The sequence below is a fragment of the Motacilla alba genome, chromosome 14 (assembly GCF_015832195.1).
Source record: "Motacilla alba alba isolate MOTALB_02 chromosome 14, Motacilla_alba_V1.0_pri, whole genome shotgun sequence".
In the NCBI taxonomy this organism is placed as follows: Eukaryota; Metazoa; Chordata; class Aves; order Passeriformes; family Motacillidae; genus Motacilla; species Motacilla alba.
Window position 1 is genome coordinate 14,307,636 of NC_052029.1, and position 22,547 is coordinate 14,330,182.

Sequence of the window (22,547 nt, forward strand, 5' to 3'; positions counted from 1 at the left end):
CACGGGGAAGGAAGACACCGAAAGGAGAGGATTTTAAAAACAATGTAAATAAACCCAGCGCAGAGGGCGTTGAGTTGGACGACTACATATCCCATCGGCATCCGCGGCGGCGCAGGCGCAGCGCGGGTGGGCGGGGCCGCGGCGCGCGGCGCGCGTTGCCGCGCGGTGATTGGCGGAACGAGCTGTCCGTCAGGGTTCCGCCCCGCCCCCGCCGCGGCGGTGCCTGCCCGGGCTCGGCGGGCGCGCGCACCGGGACCCCGCACCGGCACCGGGGAGCCCGCACCGGCACCGCGCCCCCTGCCGGCCCCGCCGCGCCGCGCCCCGGCCCCGCCACCGCCACCGCCGCCCCGGGACCGGCCCCGGGACCGCCGGCCGCGCCCGCCCCGCCCGGTACCGCGCCGCCGCCACCGCCGCCGCCGCCGGCCCAACCATGATGAAGTTTCGGTTCCGGCGGCAGGGTGCCGACCCGCACCGCGACCGCCTCCGCCACGACCTCTTCGCCTTCAGCAAGGTGCGTCTAGGGCGAGCGGGGGGCGCGGCGGTGGATCCCGGGGGGGGGGCGGCTACCACCGGGAGGCACCGGGGGTACCGGGCAGGGTGCGGCGAGCGGGCAGCCCCCCGGTGGAGAGGGGCTCTGGTACCCCGGCGGGATGCTGCCCGCGGGGAGGCGAGCAGCGTGCGGGGCACCGCCCCCCGGGACCGGCTGAACCCCCGGGGGAGCCGCGCACCGGGACCTCCCCGCTCCCGGGGAAGGGGCACGCCGAAAGGGCACGGCTGCCCGGCCGGGGGATCCCGGGACACGCTGCTGGGCCGCCCCGGGAGGATGCACCCCCGCGGGCGGGTACCGGGAGCCCGGGTGTGGGAGGCGGACCGGGGGGCTGCGCTCCTCCCCGTGCGGTGCAGAGGGGCACTCCGGGAGAGGATGCGACCCCCTCAGCAGCGCGACATCCCTGTCCCCAGCCCCTCTTGGGCGGGTTCGCTGGAGCGCCCCGGTTCCCGCACTCCCCCTGTCCCGTGGATTTCCCGAGGCCTCGCTCACGGGCGTTTTGGGGTGACCCGTGGTCCCGCAGCCTGTCTGGCCTTGGAGCATCCCTGGCTGCATCCCCCATGTGGGGCTCAGCCCCTCACCCCCGCCTCCCCAGGGGTGGGATACTGGGGGGCTGGACCCCCTCTGTCAGCCGGAAGGGCTGTGGCAATGACCCCCTGGGCTTTTGGGGTTCCCTGGCTCCCCAAAGATGTGTCTCTGTGGGGACATGAGAGATCAGTGCTTACCCCTGTCCTCCCTCCGAGTTTTCCCACTTACCCCCCCCATTTGGGGGGGGAGAGACCCCCAAGCTCATCAAACAACCCTGGAGCGACCCCCACCAGCCCCGGGGTGCCGGACCCTTCCCTCAGGACATCGGGCTGTGCCAGCGGTGCCCACCTGGGACTCGGTGCCCCTTATCCCGGGAGCGCCGTGGCCTTGGGACCATTCTCCTGCCCTGGAGACCCCCGGCCCCTGGATGAGGCCAAACCGTGCCCACCAGTCAGTCCATCATTCCGCAGCATCCTGGCGCTGCTGTGGGGTACTCGCCCAGCTCCTGGTGGGGAGGGGACTCTGCCGTGCACCGGAGCGACCCCCGGGCTGTCCCACAGCGGGACGGGGCTGCGGCTGTCGGGGTGTGCGGTGGCCAGGGGTCAGAGCCCCCTCCCCTGCCCAGAACAGCCCTGACCCCACAACTCGCCGCCGTGGGTGAGGGTCTGGCCGGGGTGCAAGGCTCGGCCCAGCCAGAGCCCCCCTGTTTTTGGGGAGCACGGTGCCACGGCCGGATCCTGCCCGGAGGAGCGCCCAGGGCGGGTGAGTGCCGGTGGGATGTCCTGGGGGAGGCTGAGGAGAGCCCCTCTCCGGCCGTCCCAGCCCCGGGGCCGCCGGCTGCCCACCTGCCTCCCATTAAGGGTTGTTTTTCCTGCCGAGCTCCAGATCTGCCTGGGATTTGCTGTAATTTGGCCGGGAGCGCGCCTTGGCCGGCCGGCACAGCCCGCCGGATGCGGCCCCGCTGCGGAGCCGGGTCCCCCTTTGGGGCTGGGAGTGCTGGGGAGCTGCGACAGCGCTTTTTGGGGAAGCTTTGCCGGTGTCACCGTGTTGGGTTCCGGCCTGAAGCATCGCCGTGGTGTCCCTGTGCTGCTGCTGTCCCAGCTCCAGCGCAGCGTGCATCCCGGGGGGATTCAGCATGGCCCTGCGGGGGTCGGCGCCCACGAGCATCCCCTTCCTCGCCCCTCGGATGTGTTGGGACCCACTTGGATGGGCCGGGACGCCTGGGATGGGCTGGGGACGTTTTCACGCTGCTGAAGGCGTCCCCCGGGAGGGGAGCAGGAGCCGGGGTGACAGCGGCTGCCGCCGGCGGGTGCGGAAAGCCGCCCCGCTGCGCCTCTCGGATGCCCCAGACAAAGGGAGCAGGTCAGGATCCGGCCAGTCTGGCTCCGTATCGTCTGATCGCGCCGTGGCTGCTCAGCCGAGCTGCCCTGGGGAGCCCTGCGGTCCCCGCACCGCGGGCCGGGCCGGTGGGTGCCCCCCGCGTCCCCCCGCTGCCAGGGCAGCCCCTCCCCAGCCGGCGAGCCCGGGCACGCCGGACGGCCGCGACTTCCTTGGGAAGGTGCCCTCGGGCGACACGCGGCTCCGGCGGGGACGTCCCTGGCGCTGGCGGGTCCCGCTCGCCTGGTTCTGCCGCCCGGCCCCGGGGACGCCCGGTGATGTCGCAGCGGGGGTCCCGCTCGCCTCTCCTGGGGTGTCCTCACCTCGGGGGTTTGGAGCAGGGGGGTCCCATCCCCAAAGTGCTGGCGGGTGGTGGGACAGCTCGTTCAAGGTCAGAGCTACCCCGGCCCGCGGTGTGGCTGCTGGGCTGGGTTTTGGGGTGCTGGGTGGAAATTAGGTGGGGAGCGATGTTCCCCCTCCCCAAGGCCCTCCTTGGTGGCACTGGGGGACAGAGCAGCATCTTCGTGGTCCCCCATCGCAGGGGCGATGCTCAGGCTGGCGCGGCGTCGGAGCTGTGGGGGCGAGGGGGGCTGTGGAAGGTTTTGGGGGGTCAGAGGTGGGGGGTCCCGCTCTGACCTGCCTGTCCCCACGGCAGACGGTGGAGCACGGCTTCCCCAGCCAGCCCAGCGCCCTGGCCTACGACCCCGTCCTGCGTGTGATGGCCATCGGCACCAAGGCGGGAGCCGTCAAGCTGTATCCTTTTCCTCCCACATGAGCAGGAGGTAAGGACCTCCCGGACCCTCCTGCACTCACTCCTCTGCCCGTCCCCATCCCGGAGAATGCTTGGAGACGTGGCTGTGCTGCTTCTGGCCCATCCGGCACCCCCCGCTCGGCTGCCGTCCATCCCTCCGTCCAGCTGTGCTGCAGCTGGGCCGGGCGGTGAGGGGGCGGCTGGAGGAAACCCCCGCTCGCCCAAAACCGGGGGGGGCGAAAAGGGGCTCGGGGGCATCCCAAGTGGGGGTCCTTCCTGCTGTTATCCCGGGGGGCTCCTGTCCATCCTGGCCTCATCCGCGCAGCCCCCGGGGGGGGGTGTGGCGGGGGCAGCGGGGGCTCTGGCGGGAGCAGCGCCGGGGAGAGGGGCTGCGGTGGGCGCGGAGCCCGGTGCCGGGTGGGGGGCCGAAGCGGGGGGACGCCGAGCGGGGCCGGCCGGGCTTTGTTGCCGGCAGCGTGCAGGGAGACTTCAGAGGGCTGCTGGCGGGCGGCCAGGGCTGGATGCGGCCCGTGCTCGGGGGGCCCCGCGCCGCAGGAATGCGGGCTGGGGGCGCGGGGGCGGCCGCGCCCGCAGCGGGGTCGGGCCGTGGGGGGCGGCCGCGCTCCCCCTCCCCCAGGCCGGCGGCTCGCTGCCTCCCGAGCACAAAGATGGCGTGTTTTGTTCTGCCGGGGCCGCCCCGGTGCCAGCCCGGCCGCGACGTCGCCGGCCGCCCCACTCGCCCGCCCGGCCCGCGGTGCCGGTCCCAGCTGAGCCCCCCCCTCCCCCGGCACGGCGGGGATGCTGTTGTGGGGGGCTGCGGTGCTCTGAGCATCCTCTGCCGGGGATGGTTTTGGGGTGGTACCCAGCGTGGTACCCCGTGCCTACACGGCCCCGCTCCGGCTGCCTCCAAGAAGATGCTTCTGGAGGTTGGCGGTGCCGGGGAAGCCGGGGCCGGGCGAGGCAGCAGCCGGAGCTGGCCTGACTGGCGTTACTGGTTAGTGGGGGCACCCCTGGCTGCTCGCCGGCCGGGCTGGGCAGATCCAGTTGCCGACAGCAAGGCATTGAGGGGAAGCCAGCGCCTGGGGGGTCTCCTGGGGCAGCCGGGGGTCGCTGCTCTTGGACCCCCATCCCACATGCTGATGTGCCGGAGCCACTTGCCCTGAGGGCTCTCAGCTTAGTGGCACTCTTTTGGGTGGGGAAAGACCCCAGAACGAGCAAGTATGGGTGGCATCCCCCATGCGTGTAGCACTGAGAGCCCTCTGCGTGCTCCCTGCTCCATTCCCATGCCCTGTCGCCTGCTGTCCCCAGAACTCCGTGGCTGTCACCCGGCTCTGCCGGCTCAGCTGTGCCCAGCACTGCCAGACAGCTCCTGCCTGTCCGGCCGGGCAGAGCCGCCGGGCTGGTTCCCTGTGCCCGGGGCACCGGAGGGCGGCTAGGGGCAAGGACTCCCAGCGCACAGCATGCCCAGAGGGGCTGCACAGTGCCCGGGTGACACCGGGCTGGGGGAGCAGCTGCCGGGTTTTGGGGTGCCGGGGATGCCCGGCCGGGCTGCTCCGTGCGGTGCGCGGGTCCTGCCGCGGTTCCGGCCGAGCGGCGTCGCCGAAGGAGCCGGGACCAGTCGGGTGAGTGCGGCCGTGCCGGCGCATGCCGAACCCCACCCTGCTGCCGGTGCGTGCCGGGGCTCCCGGCGCCTCTCGCACGCCCAGCCCAGCTGTGTGCTGTGTGCGCTGGCCGCGGCCTGACCTGGGACAGCCCGGCAGGATCCCTGGTGGATCCCAGCCCGACCTGCCGTGTCCCGGCTGGAGGTGCTGCGTGGATTTCAGGCTGACTCAGAGCATCCCGGTGGGAGTTGGAGGTGCTGCGTGGATCCCGGATGGGGATGGTGGTGCCAAGACCAGCTCTGGCATGGGGTGCGGCCAGGGATGCTCTGCCCTGGCTCTCCTGGGGACAGGGGGCTGAACTGGTGTTTGCAGGCAGAACTGTGACCTGAGGGAATTCGGAGGGTCCTGAGGTTTGCTGGGGAAGGGGCGTGGGGGGGGCTCTACCCTCGTTGTTTCTTTGACGGCCCCCCCAGATATGGCGCACCGGGTGTGGAGCTGACAGGCCTGCACAAGGAGACGGCCACTGTCACCCAGCTGCACTTCCTTCCCGGCCAGGTACGTGGATGTCCCGGGGCGGGGGGAACCTGGCAGCAGCCCCCAGCACCTCACACACCCCTCTGCCATCCCCCCTTCCCCAGGGCTGGCTCCTCTCGCTGCTGGACGACAACACGCTGCACCTGTGGGAGGTGTGCCAGAAGGACGGCTGCTCCCACCTGGAGGAGACCCGCAGCTTCGGCCTCCCGGGGCGCCCAGGGTCCGGCAGCGCTAAGTACTTGCCTGGGGGGGTCGGAGCCGCTCCCCCGCGGGGCTGCGGCCGCTGGGAGCGGTGTGTGGGAGCAGCCGGCCTGCTGGGGTGGGATGGTGGCCAAGGTCCTCTCCGTGGTGGTGTTTTCCCCGCCGGGATGCTCCTCTGATCTCAACTGAGATGCTGAGTGCAGGGAGCAGCTCTGGATTTTATGGTGCTGGCAGAGCCCGGGGGTGATTAATGGCTCGCATTGCTGTCGGCACTGAGGCTGTCCTTGCCCTTGTCCTCCTGCACTCAGGGAGATGGGAATGTAGGGATGGAGCAGGGCAGGTCTGGGGTCTCTGATGCTCCCCCAGACCCAACACGGTGCTGAGGCAGCCCCTGTTCCCCCCCCCCAGCTGCTCCCCCGGCATCACACGGGTGACAGTGGTCCTGCCGATGGCTGCTGGTGCCATGGTCTGCCTGGGCACCGAGGGTGGTGCCGTGTACTTTGTCACCTTGCCCACCCTGACGCTGCTGGAGGACAAAACCCTCTTCCCGGATGAGATCCTGCAGAGGTGAGAGCCCTGCAGGCCCCGTGCCCCATTCCCAGCACCCCCAGCCCATCTCTGACCCCCTGCGCCTGTCCCCCCTGCAGCGTCCCCGACGATTACCGCTGCGGGAAGGCGCTGGGGCCCGTGGAGTCCATCCAGGAGCACCCTCGCAGCGGCAGCCGGCTCCTCATTGGCTACAGCCGGGGGCTGCTGGTGCTGTGGGAGCAGAGCACTCGTGCCGTCCAGCATCTCTTCCTGGGCAACCAGGTACCGGGGCTGGCGGGGTTGTGGCCCCGCGTGCGTGCGTGTCCCCGTGCACGCGCTGAGCCCCCCGTGTGGCCCCGCAGCAGCTGGAGAGCCTGGCCTGGGAGCAGAGCGGGAAGAGCATCGTCAGCTCCCACAGCGACGGCGGCTACATGGTGTGGGCAGCGAGCGGCACCGGCCTGAGGAGCCAGCAGCCCGTCATGTCCACCATCCCCTACGGTACAGCATGGGGTCTGGGGGGGCTCTGGGGTGGGAGATGATCCCCACCCTATCCCAGTGCTACAGCCAGTGTGGGTGTGTTCCTTTCAGGGCCGTTCCCTTGCAAAGCCATCAGCAAAATCCTCTGGCGGACCTGCGAGTCAGGGTAGGTGGGTGGGCTGGGCGTGGGCTCAGGGGGCACTTGGGGCTCCAGGGTCTGATAGCAGCTGCTTCGTCCCACCCAGGAACCCCTTCATCATCTTCAGTGGGGGGATGCCACGGGCCAGCTACGGTGACAGGCACTGTGTCAGCGTGCTGCAGGGCCAGACCCTGGCCACGCTGGACTTCACCTCCCGTGTCATTGACTTCTTCACTGTGCAGAGCGCGGAGGTGCCCGAGGGAGGTACGTCCTGCCAGGGCCACCTGGGGAGCGGGTGATGGTGTGGGGTCTCCTCGTGCAGCAGCCATCTCCCCCCTCCCCAGGCTTTGAGAACCCCCGAGCCCTCGTGGTGCTGGTGGAGGAGGAGCTGGTGGCCATCGACCTGCAGACGCCGGGCTGGCCCACCATCCCTGCCCCGTACCTGGCACCTCTGCACTCCTCTGCCATCACCTGCTCCTGCCACGTCTCCAACGTGCCCCTCAAGCTCTGGGAGAGGATCGTCAGTGTCGGGGAGCAGCAGAGCCCCCGGCAATCCTCTGCGGTCAGTGATGGGGATGGTGGGGAGGGGTCCTGCTGGGCCCTTCCAGCATTCCAAGGCTTCATCCCTTCCTCCATCCGCTCTCCATCCCTCCCTCCAGGCTTGGCCCATCGATGGGGGAAAGAACCTGGCCCAGGAGCCCACGCAGAGGGGGCTTCTCCTCACCGGGTGAGTGGGCTGGCAGCAGGGAGGGGGCCTGGGAATCCCAAAATGCTGGGGGGATGTATCCACACCCATTTCTGCAGTGGGGGAGGTTAACGGCTCTAATTGTTAACTGGGATGGTGGTGGCATCCACTCCCTGTTTTCGGGTGGGCTGCCCCTTCTTGTTCTGGCCGGGCACGAGTGTGTCACCCGCTGCGCTGTCCCCCGGTGTCCCCCCCTCTGGCACGGTGGCTGCCAGCACACAGGCAGCTCTTGTTAGCCGGGCAGATGTCGGGGCCCCGTGCTGACAGCACCCCCCCTCACAGGCACGAGGACGGCACGGTGCGGTTCTGGGACGCCTCGGGGGTCTCCCTGAAGCCCCTCTACAAGCTGGGCACCGCCAACATCTTCCAGACAGACTGTGAGCACAACGACAGCCTCAACCAGGCGGGCGAGGAGGAGTGGCCTCCGTTCCGCAAGGTGAGGTCCCCTGGGCAGGGTGACGCCATCGTGGAGCTCAGCACCCTCCCAGCTCTGCCAGCACCGGAGGGGGCAAACCCAGAGCCGGGCACGGGGGATGCACCTGCTGGAGCCATCCCGGCTGCGCCCCGGGGACGCGTCCCCCGGCTCAGGGCGCAGCTGCTGTGTGACGCACTGTGGGGACACAAGGGACGCTTGTTCTGTGGGCCCCGTCCATGGGTCTGCCCCGGCATGGGGGACAGAGCCGGGGGGTGCGTGGGGACACGCTTTTCCTGGGCGTGATGCCCAGAGTGGCCCGTGTGCCACAGCTGGTGGAGGGGATGTGGGGGTGCAGGGGGGGGCTGTCCTATAGCTGCGTGCAGGGTCCTGGCTGTCCCTTCAGCTGTCCCCTCCCGCAGGTGGGCTGCTTTGATCCCTACAGCGATGACCCGCGCCTGGGCGTGCAGAAGATCGCGCTCTGCAAGTACTCGGCCAAGATGGTGGTGGCTGGCACGGCGGGGCAGGTAAGGTGGCAAGGACAGAGCAGGGACTTCCCCCTTGGGGACCCACAGCACGAGGGGGCTACAGACCCTACAGACCCCCACGGTTGTCCTTCAAGGGCTCCTAGCCTGGGTTCAGCCCCCGGTGTGCAGCAGGCTGGCTGGCTGGGGGGTGTCACGTGTCCCCCCGTCCGTGCGTGTCCCTGCAGGTGCTGGTGATGGAGCTGAGCGATGAGAAATCGGAGCACGCGGTCAGCGTGGCCACCGTGGACCTGCTGCAGGACCGTGAGGGCTTCACCTGGAAGGGTCACGACCGGCTGGCCCCCCGGAATGGGCCCCTCCACTTCACCCCCGGCTTCCAGCCCAGCGTGCTGGTGCAGTGCGTGCCCCCCGCCGCCGTCACCGCCGTCACCCTCCACTCCGAGTGGAACCTCGTGGCCTTCGGCACCAGCCACGGCTTTGGGCTCTTCGACTACTACCGGCGCAACCCCGTGCTGGCCAGGTACGGGGGGGACCTCGGTGCTGGGGACCCCCTGGAGTGGCGTGGTGGGTGCTGAGCAGCGTCGGTGCCCGCAGGTGTACGCTGCACCCCAACGACTCGCTGGCCATGGAGGGGCCCCTGTCCCGCGTGAAGTCCCTCAAGAAGTCCCTGCGCCAGTCCTTCCGCCGCATCCGCAAGAGCCGCGTGTCGGGCAAGAAGAGGCTCAACGCCAGCAGCCCCTCCAGCAAGGTGGGCAGGGAGTGGGGGCCGCCGTGACAGCTCCCCGTCCCCACCGAGCAGGGACTGACCCTGTGTCCCCTCCCCAGGTGCAGGAGGCCAACGCGCAGCTGGCGGAGCAGGCGGGTCCCCCCGAGGTGGAGATGACGCCGGTGCAGCGGCGGATCGAGCCCCGCTCGGCCGATGATTCGCTTTCGGGGGTCGTGCGGTGCCTCTACTTTGCCGATACCTTCCTCCGTGACGGTGAGACCCCCGTCCCTCCCTCCCTCCCCTGGAAAAGCCCCCAGGCTGGGTCTGCGGGGAGGGGGTATGACACTGCTCCACCCCCGCAGCCGCCCACCACGGCCCCACGATGTGGGCAGGGACCAACTCCGGCTCGGTGTTCGCCTACGCCCTGGAGGTGCCGTCGCAGGAGAAGTTCTCGGAGCGGGCGGTGGAGGCAGTGCTGGGGAAGGAGATCCAGCTGATGCACCGGGCGCCGGTGGTGGCCATAGCGGTGCTGGACGGGCGGGGGAACCCCCTGCCCGAGCCTTACGAGGTGTCTCGGGACCTGGCCAAGGCCCCCGACATGCAGGGCAGCCACTCCATGCTCATCTCCTCCGAGGAACAGTTCAAGGTGAGAGCAGAGCTCAGTGTCCCGCTGTGGTACAGATGGGACACAAAACGTCCCTTGTCCTCTTTGGATGCCCTCATCACGCAGGGACTGGAGGCGACCAGTCAGGTTTTGGGGGCACTCCAATGCCTGTTCTAGGGTGGTGAATCCACAGGGAAGGTGCCCCCTAAACCCTGCAGGTTCCTGTTCTCCCCCGAGCCCGGCTCCTCTTGCCCCGCAGGTGTTCACGCTGCCCAAAGTGAGCGCCAAGACCAAGTTCAAGCTGACGGCACACGAGGGCTGCCGGGTGCGGAAGGTGGCCCTGGTGAGCCTGGCCAGCGCTGGCTCCGAGGAGAGGCTGGAAAACTGCCTGGCCTGTCTCACCAACCTGGGGGACATCCACATCTTCACCGTGCCCAGCCTGCGGCCCCAGGTCCACTACAGCTGCATCCGTAAGGAGGACATCAGTGGCATTGCCTCCTGTGTCTTCACCAAGCACGGCCAAGGTGAGGACACTGGGTGACGTCTGTGTCGATGGGATGTTGACCTCACCTGCAGCCCTGTGGGGGATGCCTGAGGCTCGCTGTTGTCCCCCCTGTAGGTTTCTACCTAATTTCACCATCCGAGTTCGAGCGCTTCTCGCTGAGCGCCAGGAACGTGACGGAGCCGCTGTGCCGGCTGGAGGTCGCCCGGCTCCAGGACACCTCCTGCCTCAGGTGGGCTGTCTCGGGGGCGTGGGGGGCTTTGCTGTGGTGGAACCCCTGTACACCCACCCCATGGCACGGGTTCTGGCCGTAACTTCTCCCTGTTTTCCTTCCAGCAACAGCTCAACGGTGACACCGAAGCTGCCACAGGCGAACGGCACCCACGTCCCACGCAGCTCCGAGGGCCAGCACTCCCCCTCGGACAGCGACCGTGAGTGACCACCCTGTCCCTGCACACACACGGTGTCCCACAGCCCTGCTCCGAGCCTGGCTCTGTGTCCTGGCTGTCCCCAACCCCTCCTGTCCCGTGACTCCCCAGGGTCCCCTGAGGAGCACCCGGCCGCCTTCTCGCCCGGCCCCATCGACTCCCCCAACAGCAGCATGGAGACCCCGCTGGACACCACCGGGGACATCACCGTGGAGGAAGTGAAGGATTTCCTGGCGTGAGTGGGGTGGGAATGGGGTAAACGGTGCTGAGGGGCCATGGCAGTGCCTCTCACCCTGCTCTGCCCCAGGTCCTCAGAGGAAGCAGAGCAGAACCTGAGGAACACCAGCGAGGACGAGGCCCGGCCCACGGGGATCCTCATCAAGTGAGGTCTGTGACGGGCTGCTGGTCCCTGGGGTGGGAGTGGGATTTGGAGCTGGGACCCCAGCACAGTGCCCCGGCTTCCTGATCCACGGTGGGAGGATGATCCTGGGGGAGCAGGGGGGATGCCTGTCCTGATCCCCACCACCTCCTGCTGAGGAGCTGCCTCGCCCGCAGGCATCGCCGGCCTCCCTGACCCATCTCAGTGCTCGGATTCCCGGGATGCGCGACTCGACTGGACCCCCGCCCCCCTCCCCATGTAACGTAGACTCGCCTCCTCTCTAACATCTGCACCCCGGCTCCGGCACTCCCCACACACCCCCCTGCCCGGCCCCGGGGCCGTGGGGCACAAACTCTTCCCGGGGAAGATCAGTTCCTTTTTTATACACGGTCGAGTGTCACTGTCCCCTGCTCCAGAGCCCCCGTCCTGGGGGATGCTGCTGCTTCCCCGGCTCCACGGGGAGGGCTGGGGCTTGTGGACCCCCCTTTGTCCCCTGGTTTTGGTCCCTTGGGGCAGTGGGGGGCCAGAAGCCCCCGGGCACGGCTCCCCCGTCCCCTGGTCTGTGTTTACATGCCCGGCTCCCTGCAGTTTACAGCCCCGTTCCCTGCCTGCCAGGAGGCTCTGGCTGCTGCACAGGGACTGTCCCCAGGGGAGCCCAGCGGGGATCCCCTGGCTCCCAGGTGGGCAGCAGAGGCCTTGAGCAGCCCGAGGAGGGGCACGGTGGGGGGTCACAGGTGGCCTTTTTCTCTTAGTGGCTTCTCCAAGGGCTATTCTCCAGGTTGGGCTCTGTGCCTGCTGCTCCTTTCTGACACTAATTCCTGCCACGGGGTGGGTTTGGGATGGGATCACGCTGTGGAATTACACACACAGGCTCCTGCTCCTGGTCCATGTTGGTGCTGGGCGGGGGCAGAGGGGGTTACCCCAGCCCCCTCCTGCCCCAGGCTGGGCTGCCCCACCCTGGGGGTCTCACTGTGCCAAATCCCCCCCTGGGCTCCGAGCCTGGCCTCGTCCTCCTGGGGGGGCTGTGGTGACCCGGCTCTGTCCCCTGGCCCGTGGTGGCTGTTCCCACGGGGCTCAGCTGGGCCTGCCCCTCTCCTTTTGGGGAGCTGTGGCCCCCCCGGGCTCTCCTGCGGTACGTGTGTGGCTGGGGGGGTTCGGGCTCTGTTGCTGCCAGCCGGGGCTGGAGCGTCCCTGGTAGAACCCCCCCCCACCCCCAACCTCATCTCTTTTTTTTTTTCTTTTTTTTTTTTTTTGGTAAGATGAATTTAGCATTGTTTAGTTATTAAAAATACTGGTTTTTAATATTGAAAATAAAGCATTTAATATCAGCTGCCTGGGCTGCAGGTGTTTGCTGAGCCTCGGAGCCAGGTGAGTGCTGAGCTGCAGAGGGGCACGATCAGGGTTGGGGGTGACCCCATTTGGGAGTGAGTCAGAGCCTGGCACAGGGTCCAGGTGAGAAGTACAGCCTTTATTGATATGATCCAGAGGGGCTGATCCCTGCTGGGAGGGTCCATCCCCCAGGACAGCAGGGACCAGCTGTAAGGCCCAGGGCTCCGAGCCCCTCACTCCCCCCCGTTCTCCTTAGCAAAGCATCCTCCCACCCAAACTGGGAGTCACTCCTGTGCCCCAGTCACGGGGGGAGCTCGGCACTGGTTTGGAGCAGCAGCATCCCCAAGCAGGGTGTGACAGGGGCCCACACCACCCCGTATGCCCCCCAGCAAGGGCAGGGGCTGAGCTGTGACAAGGGGGGACAGAGGGACGAGCCCCAGTGGTCCCCCCTGGCCCTGGCTCGGCGGGAAGCGGCTCCAGGCTGAGCCTGGCGCTGGCGGCAGCGCGGGGGGCCGGGGCTGGGGGGGCCGTGCCCGGGGCACCGGGTGCCCCCCACCCTTAGGTGGGCGGCTTGCGGAACACGCTCCAGGCGTGGAAGCAGCGGGTGAAGGGCCAGGGCTCGTTGCCTTTCCGCACCAGCCGGAGCTTGCGGGGATGCGTGGGGTCCTTGGAGCGCATGTGCTGGATGTAGACCTGGGGCAGAGCGTTGCCATGGGGGTCCTGGCCCTCACCCACCTCCAGGGGTGGTATTCCCCAGCCCAGAGCTCTGCAGCACCCAGGTCAGGGCCCCGAGGGGAGATGGAAGTGCCCAAATCCTCCCCCACGTGGTCCCAAGATGGAGGGAGGTCTTACCTGGCACGCCTTGAGGCTCAGCTTGATCTCCACCTGGCTGGTCTGGGTGCCCACCCACATGTAGACCTGCAGAAAGGACCAGCAGCTGGGCTCAGCCCACAGAGCCACCGGAAGATCTGGGCCCAGGACAGCCTCACGCCCCCAGCTCACCTCCCGCCCGTTGTCCAGCAGCATGATGTCATCATCAGCCAGGTCATCCTGGCAGAAATCCGAGCACTTTTCTGACACGGAGAAATAACCTTTCTCATTGGAGCATCTGCAGGGAGATGGACAGGGACAGCGTCAGGCAGGAGTTTGTCAGGACTCGGCTCATGCAGAGGGCAGGGATGTGATGGAGCAGCCGTTCTGGCTGGGTGGTTCCTAAGGGCTCTGTGGGAGGAAGGGAAGCAGCCCAGACTGGAGCATCCCCCTCCAGGCCAGTGCCCACCTGAAGAGCCGTGAGTACTTCATGTAGTCAGCATCCTCATCGTAGGGCTTTTGGCCCCCGATGCCCACCCAGAAGAAGTTTTCAGGTTCTTCTCCCTCGTTGATGACCTGAAAGGGCAGGAACAGGGCTGAGCGTGGCCTGGGTGGTCGCTCTCACCCAGGTAAGGTGGCGTTGAGCCCTGCTCACCTGTTTGCTGTAGGAGTCATCAAACATGTGGTTCATGATGTCCTCGGCCAGCTTGGCCTCGTCAGGGTCAGCTGCCCGGCCCACCCAGGTGTAGACAATGCCCTGGTTGTCCGTGCTCTCAAAAGGCACCTGGGGGACAGTGGAGTCAGGGCTGCCCAGGGGAGCAGGAGGGCAGCCAGGCAGCCCTGAGGATGCTCAGCCACGAGCAGTACCTTGAGGATGAAGCAGAACTCGGAGTTGAGCAGAGCAGCGTCCGTGTTGATCTGGATGCACCTGGAGACGGAGCCCCCGAGGCACAAATCAGAGGGAGAGCTGGCAGCTGTGCCCACCGGCAGGTATCCCACCTGGATGTGCCCCCCTGGGTGCTGCCCGGCAGGGAGCAGCCCCGGGGCACTGACCTGGTGCACAGGGCCCCGCCGTTGGTGCGGATGTGGTACAGGCTGGGCTGGGGAGTGCTGACCCGGTCCTTCCGCTTGCCCCGGTGGATCACAAACCTCCTCTTGAAGTGGGACAGGAACTTGGGGTTCTCCTGCTGCTGGGTCATGCGCACCACCTGCACAGGGGCGGGAGTCAGAAGGGGCACAGGGACGTCCCAAACACAGCTCCAAGCCCAGGCTGCACCCCTCTGCCAGCTCTCATCTCTGCTGCTGTCCCCTGCCTCAGCCTGAGGGGCAGAGAGGGGATGGAGAAGAAGAGAGGCAAAGCTGGGGTGCCCCTGTATCACCCCCAAACCGCATCACCTCCAGCTTGCCACGGAAGTGACTCTCAAACTTCTTCTGGAGGCTGAAGGTGAAGGTGAGCCAGCCCATGTTGGAGGCCTCCCGGCCCTGCCAGAAGTAGACGATGCACTGGGAGTCTTCCTCGGGCTGCTTCTCCTCCTCTTCTTCCTCACCCTCCTCTTCCCCTTTGCCTTCACCCTTCTTCTTTTTCTCCTCATCCTCCTCGTACTCCACTGGCACCCAGTACCTGAGGGCAGGAACAGGGAGTGCTGTGAGGGGTGGGACAGCTGGGAGGACTGGGCAGGGATGTTGGGGACAAGGCGGTCCAGCAGCCCCTGAGAGGGGACAAGCCAGCCGTCACCTGCACAGGAAGACGTAGCAGTCGTGGGTGTGGAAGTGGCCAAACTCCTCCTCGGGCAGGCGAGTGAATTTCTTGCCCTCCAGCACGAAGCCCTCCATGCCATCCAGGTCCTCGTTCCACTCCTCCATCAGCTGCTCCGCCTGTGGCCCCGTGAGCTGCGTCAGCCCCCCAGCTCCTCCAGCAGCACCCAGCCCCACGCCGCGGGGGATTCATGGGGCTCCCCAGCCCTACCTCGCTGAGGGGCATGGGGGGCTGGCGGGGCAGGAAGAGCGCGGTGAGGTCGGCCTTCATCTGGTCCTTCTTCTCGGCGTCCTTGCGGACCTTGCCGGCCAGGCCGCCGTCCTGCAGCACGGTCTCGGCGTTGCGGGTGTAATCCACACGCAGGACGTCATCCCAGTTCTTGAACTTGGACTTGAACACCTGCATCACAGAATCACTGAGGCTGGAAAAGACCTTCAGGATCATCGAGTCCAACCCGCGACCGATCCCCACCTCATCAACCAGACCAGAGCAGCGGGTGCCACGTGCAGTCATTCAAGGTGTAAACCGGGGAGCAGGTAACAGACCCTCGGCCTCAGCCCCCTGCCAGGCACCCAGCACCCATCTGAGGGGGGTCCATGCCCCACCTGGCACTCGGTGCCCTCCAGGTTCCTGGTGACCATGGCGTGCTTGGGCCGGTGCAGCATGGTGCACAGCTCCTGGCTCAGCTTCAGCGCCGCCGCCCGCACCAGCCGCGACGACTTCCTCCCGATCCAGATGAAGACGTCGGACCAGCAGTCCAGGATGTACACGCTCTTGGTGTCCAGCAGGCTCTGCAGCTGAGGGCACCGCAGGGGGAGAGGGGTCAGGCCCCTGCAGGCTTTCCCAGCTGGAAAACCCTTCCTGCTCCCAAGAGAGCAGAGCATCCCCCAGCCCGGCGCTGCTGGCTGAACCTCCCTCTCCCAGGGCACAACTGGAGGCAGAAGGGGCATGAAACCAGTCTCACTGGTCAGACTGGGAGAACCTCCCCGCCCCATCCTACCAGGCGCATCTCTGGCATCAGATCAGCCTTCAGCCTCTTCTTGTGCTCCACGGAGAGCTTGTAGTTGATCTGGGGAAGCTCCAGGTAGCCCAGACCGAGGCCGACCTGCAGAGGGGATGGGGACAGAGGTGAGCGGGGTCTGCGGGACCCCAGCAGGGCTGGTGGCCCTATGGATGCAGCTCCTCACCTTATACAGCTTGGGCTTGTGGGGCTGGAAGTCATCGGGGACACAGGGGCGGATCTCCTCAGGCTGCCCCCCCAGCACCTCCCAGAATTCGGGGGTCTCCTGGCCCTGGGTGAGCAGTGTGATCTCGGCCTTGCCCTTCCGCTCGTTCTTGTTGATCTTCTCGGCGAAGAGCCTGCAGTGGGAGCAGGTGAGATGGCAGCCGGGCTCCCCACACCCCGGCACCCCCAGCAGCCCTACCTGGCCTTGGTGGTGCTGCTCAGCGTGGCCTGGCTCCCGCGCCACACCAGGAGGTCGAGGCCGTGGTCCAGGAGGAAAACAAACCTGGTGGAGAGAGGTGAGAGGAGTCAGGAGAGAACGGGGTGTGCTGAGCATCCTCCCCATCCTGGGGGTCCCTGCAGGGCACCAAGGGGGGTTTGAACCCTCTTTTTTGTAGAAAGGTGCTGGCATAGCCCATTTGCACCACAGAACTGCAGCTATAATGTCTCAGGTGGATCCTGCTGAACCTTCTGCAAGGTCCCTCTGTCCCCTGGCCACTCACCGGGGGTCCAGTGATGTCCCTTTCAGTGCCACCGGCTCCAGCTTGACATTCTTCTTCCCATAGACACGGTAGAGCCTGGGGAAGGGACAGCCGTGGTGGGACACGAGACACTGCCTGCCTCACACGTCCCCCCAGCCCTTGTCCCCAGCTGTACCTGGTGACATACTGCGTGTCCTCAACGGTGAAGAAACCGCTGGCCGTGCCACCCTCGATGTAGGAGATGTCATTGTCGAAGACCTGGGGGCAGGGAGGGGGTGAGGGTGGGACAGGAGGGGACGGGGGCTACAGAGGAGCTGGGGGTTGGCCCCACCTGAAGGAACTCTTCACTTTCATCCCCCATCTCCTCCCGGATGCTGCGGCACTCAGCCCCCAGGTAGTTGCGGAGGTTGACGGCGTGGATGGCGGAACAAGCCTTCTTGTCCAGGGTGGCCTCCTGCCCGATCCAGTAGTAGATCTCCCAGTTCAGGGAACCATTCTCATCCAGGAAGGTCTGGGAAGGAGAGGGTGTGAGATGGGATGGCTGCAGCTCCGGGCAGGGGATGCAGGGGACCCTTGGTGCTGCCCGGGTACCTTGAGCACGATGTAGCAGTCGGCTTCGTAGAACTTGCCGTGGAAAGCCTCGTCCACCAGCGTGGGCACGAAGTTCTCGATCTGCCAGACACAGAGGCCGGGCAGCTGCCCCACATCCTCGCTGAAGAACTCCGAGTAGTCCAGCTGTGGCTTCTCCAGGCCCTGGTCCCAGCGCCGCGTCTTCAGGTCCGGCGCCTTGGCCTCCCCACTCTCCTGTGGGATGGGAACAGGTCAAATCAGGGACAACCGGAACCCTGCCGGCACCCAAGGCAGGTCAGGGACATTGCGATGCCCTCAGGGCCCCTCTCCCACCCCAGACCCTACCTCTATCTTCTTATTCTTCTCCTGGGCCACATCCGACATCCCCTTCAGCACCTGCTTGGCCTGGTCATCCTGGGCGGAGTCCTTGCGCCGCCGCAGCCGCATCTTGCGGGCCAGCGGGTCCTTGGTGCTGCTCCCTGGGGACACGGGGACGGGGTGAGAGGCAGCCACGCTGCCCGTGGGGCACCCTAGGGAGCGGGGCTCACTCCCCAGCCTCTCCCGGGGTCGTGCCAAGGCAGGGGCTGCGTGCCCCCCTCCCTGCGGGCGTACCCGCGGCGGCGGCGGCGGCGACGGTGGCGGGGGAGGCCCCGGCCAGGCGGAGCTGGTTCTGCAGGGAGAAGTCGATGTTGTACCACTCCGAGGAGCGATCCGCCGGCTTCGGGGGCATCACCAGGTTGGGGTTCTCGCGCACGTCCAGGATCTGCCAAGGAGGGGGCACAGAGACCTCGGTGAAGTACCTGCTCACGGGGACGTGTGGGAGTGTGACACGGGATTGTCACAGACGTGTTCTATGAAAATCCTTTTGCTAGGATTTTCTTCTCCTGAGAAGCTGAGGAGCCTCAAAAAAAAATATAAACAATAACTATCTACTACTATGAAATGCAACAGGTGCTTCTTTAATTAGTCCATATTAGATATTTCTATTTAATAACCAATCAAAAATGCAACTAAGTCAAACTCTCTGATCAGTCACCTCTGTTATTGATTCCATTCTATTCCTGTCTCGCCTTCTAATGAATCCTTTCTCTCTATTCTTTTAGTATAATTTTAATATAACCTTTCTAATATAATAAATATCATAATATAATAAATCAACCTTCTGAAACATAAAGTCAAAATGCTCATCTCTTCCCTCCTCCTGGGACCCCTGCATATCCCACACAGGATGGAGACCTTCGGAGCGCTCCAGGCTTCAGTGAGATGAGGGGATGTGGACGCAGCTCCACGGCCTGCCTGGGCTGAACCTTGTGGCAAACTGCAGGTACCGCCCTGAGCTCCCCTGCCCTCACCTCACCCAGCCCACCCGACAGCCCTGGGGTCCCAGGGAGGTGCTGGGGCTGTGGTGGAGCCAGCCCAAGGCACAGAGGTTCTGGGTGCCCACCTCCACATCTGTCAGGAAGTGGATGGCCTCTGGCAGCGTCACCAGGCGGTTCTTGTTCAGCACCAGCTTCCTCAGCTTGGAGCACCTGTGGGACAGTGACGCTGGTGACAGGCCAGCACAGGGTGACCCGTGACCACACAACCTCTGTGCTCCCTCCTGGGGACACAGCAGATCCAGCTGTGTGTTCCTCACCTGCACAGGCTCTCAGGGATGAGCTCCAGGTTGTTGTTGGCTGCCATGAACTCCTCGAGGTTGGTGAGCTTGCCAATGCCCGAGGGGATCCCGTCAAAGTCCAGCTTGTTGGAGTTCAGGTACATCTTCTTCAGCTTGGTCAGCTTACAGATGGCCGACTGGGGAAGGGGGAGATGGTGGGGTGAGGGAGAACCGTGGAACCACGAGCAGGGACGGCACGTAAGGGCAGGGACATACAGGTAAGGAGGTGAGCTGGTTGCGGGACAGGTTGAGGGTCTCCAGCTGGGTCCACTGGTCGATGCAGAGGGACAGCTCTGTGATCTGGTTGCTGCTGAGGTTGAGGCGCCGCAGGCTGCCCAGCGTGTAGAGACACTCGGGGACACGGCTGAGGTCGTTGCAGGACAGGTCCACATCTGGGGAAAGAAACGACGGGGTGACACCACCAGCCAGACCAACGCTGGGGCTGGGAGAGCCTCCGGAGGGCTCCGTGGGGCTGGGAGAGCCTCCAGAGGGCTCTGTGGGGCCGGATGGCCCAGCCCTACCTGCCAGGTTCACCAGGGCCTCCAGGCTGGTGGGCAGGTTGCTCTGCGTGCGCTGGGTGTTGCGCAGGTGCAGGGTCTGCAGGGCCGTCATGGCCGGGAGCTGCCTGAGGACCAGGGAGAGCCAGAGGGCAGAGAGAACATCAGGATGGAGCAGGAACCTCAGTGCCAGCCCTGCCAGCCTGGGGAGCGGGGCTGTACCGGAGCTGGGCGTGCAGGAGGGGGTTGTTGTTGAGGATGAGGGTCTGCAGGTGCACCAGGCGCCTCATCTGCGGTGGGAGACTCTCCAGCTTGTTGTCGCTCAGGTCCAGGTAGAGCAGGTCCGTCAGGTTGATGAAGAGCTGGTTGGGGATGGTGTCGATGCTGCAGGGATATGGGGAAATTCAGGATGGCCTAGGACCAGCCCTGGGTCTCCCTCGAGGAGGGGCAGAGAGCAGGACCCAGAGCAAAGTGTGACCAACAGAGGTGGCCATGGCCAGGAGGGGCAGATGGTCACCCGAGCTGGACCCACCTGTTGTGGCCAAGGTTGAGGACCAGCATGTTCTTGGCATTCTCCAGCTCCCTGGGACACTCTGTGAGCTGGTTGTAGCTCAGGTCCTGGGAAAAAGGGAGCACAAAGCAAATGCCACCCTCAGCCCCACAGCCAGCCACCACCACCCAAAGCCCAGCACTGGGGGGGTTCTCCAGGGGCACAGCAGGAGCTGGAGCAGCACCCAGGGAACCCAGGAGCCCACCCATGGCACCAGCCCTTAAAGGAGGCATTGCCAGGGCTCATCCTGCCCACAGCCCTGGAGCTCAGCCACGGGCTTGGACTGGTGCCCCCAAGGAGCACGAGGAGCCACCAAGGTGCAGGAATGGGACCCAGGAGTCTGAGCTGGCTCCTGCCTCAGCTGAGGAGACTCTGCACCCACCAGCACTGAGAGGTCATCCAGCTGGAAGATGTCATCAGGGACTCCTGAGTTCTTCAGGCTGTTTGCACGAGCCACAATTGCCTGCAGAAGGGAGAGAGGCAGGAATGCAGCTGCCTGCTGAGCCCCCAGGGTGCTGAGCCCCCTTTGTGTGCCCTCAGATCCCAGAGGAGCCTGGGGACCCCTGAGGCAGGAGGGGGACACTCACCCGGAGGCAGGGCAGGCCGGAGAGCTCTCCATGGAGCGTGGTGAGGCTGTTGTGACTCACAGAGAGGTGTTCCTGCAGGGAAGGCCCAGACAAGCCCCAGTGAGCAGAGAGAGGAGCTGGGGCTGTGCAGGGCAAGGTTTGGGCCCCCACACTGATGTGGAGGCTCCTCCATCCCAGGAGAGCTGGGGACTTGTGAAGCCCTGTCACACGCAGGGCTGCTGGGACACTCCCAGTCTCAAACTGGTTGCTTGGCCCAGCGTGCCTGTGCTGCCTCCACGTCCCTCATCCCCTGGGGGAGCCCTGGCCGGACACCTCAGCCCTGCTGTGGGGTTTGGGGTGCTCTGGGGCGCCCGGAGCTGTCCCTGAGCACAGATCCCAGTCCTTGGAAGCGCCTCTCCCCGGGTGATCTGGCAGACGTGGGCCCTGTGGGTAGGAGGAGTTTCCCTGGGGAATGTTTTGCTCTGAGCATCACCAGCCCGGCTGTTGCCTGCTCAGGAACACAAGGCACTGGCAGGCTGTGGGTGGCGTGCCAGGATTTCAGTCTTGCTGTGGCCCCCGAGCACCTGGCAAGGCTGGCAGGAGGGATTCCCTGCACCTGGCACAGGGATGGGGACTCCTGGCAGCGTTTCAAGCCCTGAGTTAGTCTGGCACTGACGGGAGGAGGTCCCTGACGTGCTGTGGACACCACCAAAGCCAAGCTGAGCCACGACTCCACCAACAGCCTGGCTGAACCACCCGAAAAACAAAGCCAGGCAGCTGCCAGCTCCTGCTTTTTATATACTTTAGCAAAGGAGAAGGAAAAAAAGCCCCAAAACCTTGAATGTCCCCATTGTGACCATCACCCTTCCCTTCTGCTACAGGGCAGAGGATCTAAGCGTGGCTTTTAATCTGGTTTTCTAGGAAAACAAGGGGAAACTGAGGGCAAGTCCATGCCAAGCCCACTCCTGACAGCTCCTGCATCCCATTCCCACCACACATTGTAGCTCAGAGCTATTCTTAGACACTGGAGCATCTGCTGCTGAGCCACGAGGCTGCCAGGGAACGGGCTCCTGTCGGATCCCATGGCCCCAGCGGGACAGGGGAGCCCCACTGCACCCCAAACCACGGGGCTCACCAGCTTCTGGAGGGCAGCGAGCTCCTCGGGCAGGTAACAGAGCCCCGTGCGGTTCAGCTTCAGCCAGCGCAGGCTCGTCATGGCCTTCACGTGCTCCGGGAAGTACCCGCCCTGCAGGAGGAGGAGGAGGAGGGTGAGGAGCTGTCCCATGGGAGGACCTGGGGACCTCAGTCTGACTGAGGCTCTGCGGGCACGGGAGGTTTGGGATCGAGCAGTCCTGTGGGGCTGGGAAGTGTGGGGTCGTGATGAACCAGTGCTGAGGGACGGGGAGCTGTGGGGATTGGGGGCAAGCAGTCCCATAAAAAGGGCTGGGATCACCCAGTCCTAGGGGACTGGGAGCTGGGGGCCATGGAGACCCAGTCCTGTGGGAATTGGAGCTGGGATCGCCCAGTCCTGTGGGAATTGGAGCTGGGATCGCCCAGTCCTGTGGGAATTGGAGCTGGGATCGCCCAGTCCTGTGGGAACAGGAGCCAGGATCATCCAGTCCATAGGAATTGGAGCTGGGATCGCCCGGTCCTGTGGGATGGGGAGCTGGGATCGCCCGGTCCTGTGGGATGGGGAGCTGGGATCGCCCAGTCCTGCGGGATCGGGAGCTGGAGGCTCGGGTATCACCGGTCTCTCCGGGACCCCGTGGGCTAGGGGCCGGTTGCTCACCCATAGCTGCCTGACGGGGGTCAGGGATCGCCCACCCCCGCCGTGCCCACGGAGTCGGGACCGGGACTGCCCCGGGTCACCCACCCCGGGCGGAGCCGGGCCCGGGATTCCCCCGCCCCGGGGGCCGAGCCAGGCCTGACAGCGCCGCGGGGCGCAGTCCCGCCGGGGCGCTGTGGGCCGGGCAGTGCCCCGCTCCCTCTCCCCCGCACCTTGAAGTCGTTGCCGCTGAGATCGACGCCGCGGACGAAGGGCAGGACGCCGGTGGCCGCCATGGCGGAAGGGCGGGGGGACCCAGCGGCGGAGCCGCGCCCCGGCAGGCCCCGCCCCCGCCCCGCCCCCGCCCCGGGCGTGACGCAAAATGATTGGGCGGGGCCG

General features: G+C 66.2%; 2 protein-coding genes across 3 annotated transcripts; one reads left to right on the plus strand and one right to left on the minus strand.

The window, feature by feature from the left end:
* Positions 1-313: 313 nt before the first annotated feature.
* Positions 314-12,254, plus strand: LLGL1 (LLGL scribble cell polarity complex component 1). Of its 2 annotated transcripts, none has more exons than XM_038151181.1 (23): positions 314-511; positions 3,108-3,205; positions 5,278-5,359; positions 5,443-5,573; positions 5,948-6,106; positions 6,187-6,349; positions 6,430-6,565; positions 6,656-6,710; positions 6,790-6,947; positions 7,028-7,245; positions 7,343-7,410; positions 7,711-7,864; positions 8,263-8,367; positions 8,553-8,845; positions 8,920-9,073; positions 9,151-9,304; positions 9,394-9,677; positions 9,895-10,159; positions 10,255-10,369; positions 10,474-10,568; positions 10,677-10,800; positions 10,873-10,952; positions 11,121-12,254. In XM_038151181.1, the coding sequence occupies exons 1-22, from the start codon at positions 431-433 to the stop codon at positions 10,949-10,951; spliced, it is 3,171 nt and encodes a 1,056-aa protein (XP_038007109.1). In that variant the 5' UTR covers positions 314-430; the 3' UTR covers position 10,952; positions 11,121-12,254. The 2 variants fall into 2 exon arrangements, with proteins under 2 accessions (XP_038007109.1, XP_038007110.1); XM_038151182.1 differs by having other exon boundaries at positions 5,443-5,558.
* Positions 12,255-12,391: 137 nt separating this feature from the next.
* FLII (FLII actin remodeling protein) lies at positions 12,392-22,532 on the minus strand. The gene is made up of 30 exons (XM_038151178.1): positions 22,382-22,532; positions 21,519-21,629; positions 20,405-20,476; positions 20,200-20,280; positions 19,800-19,885; positions 19,490-19,651; positions 19,292-19,395; positions 18,987-19,162; positions 18,750-18,907; positions 18,558-18,642; positions 17,726-17,876; positions 17,459-17,592; positions 17,135-17,347; positions 16,875-17,054; positions 16,719-16,801; positions 16,565-16,639; positions 16,264-16,347; positions 16,027-16,198; positions 15,840-15,944; positions 15,445-15,636; positions 15,050-15,238; positions 14,819-14,958; positions 14,479-14,704; positions 14,137-14,291; positions 13,951-14,011; positions 13,739-13,867; positions 13,553-13,659; positions 13,276-13,381; positions 13,126-13,191; positions 12,392-12,966 (listed from the first exon to the last, which is right to left on the minus strand). The coding sequence occupies exons 1-30, from the start codon at positions 22,442-22,444 to the stop codon at positions 12,832-12,834; spliced, it is 3,801 nt and encodes a 1,266-aa protein (XP_038007106.1). The 5' UTR covers positions 22,445-22,532; the 3' UTR covers positions 12,392-12,831.
* Positions 22,533-22,547: the final 15 nt, after the last annotated feature.

Coding starts and splice junctions, on each gene's coding strand:
- LLGL1 (XM_038151181.1), top strand. CDS start 431: ATGATGAAGTTTCGGTTCCGGCGGCAGGGTGCCGACCCGCACCGCGAC. Junction 6,948..7,027: donor CGCGGAGGTGCCCGAGGGAG/GTACGTCCTGCC, acceptor CCCCCTCCCCAG/GCTTTGAGAACCCCCGAGCC. Junction 9,305..9,393: donor CGATACCTTCCTCCGTGACG/GTGAGACCCCCG, acceptor CCACCCCCGCAG/CCGCCCACCACGGCCCCACG.
- FLII (XM_038151178.1), bottom strand. CDS start 22,444: ATGGCGGCCACCGGCGTCCTGCCCTTCGTCCGCGGCGTCGATCTCAGC. Junction 16,802..16,874: donor AAAGTGAAGAGTTCCTTCAG/GTGGGGCCAACC, acceptor CCCTGCCCCCAG/GTCTTCGACAATGACATCTC. Junction 15,239..15,444: donor TGGAGGGCACCGAGTGCCAG/GTGGGGCATGGA, acceptor TCTGTGATGCAG/GTGTTCAAGTCCAAGTTCAA.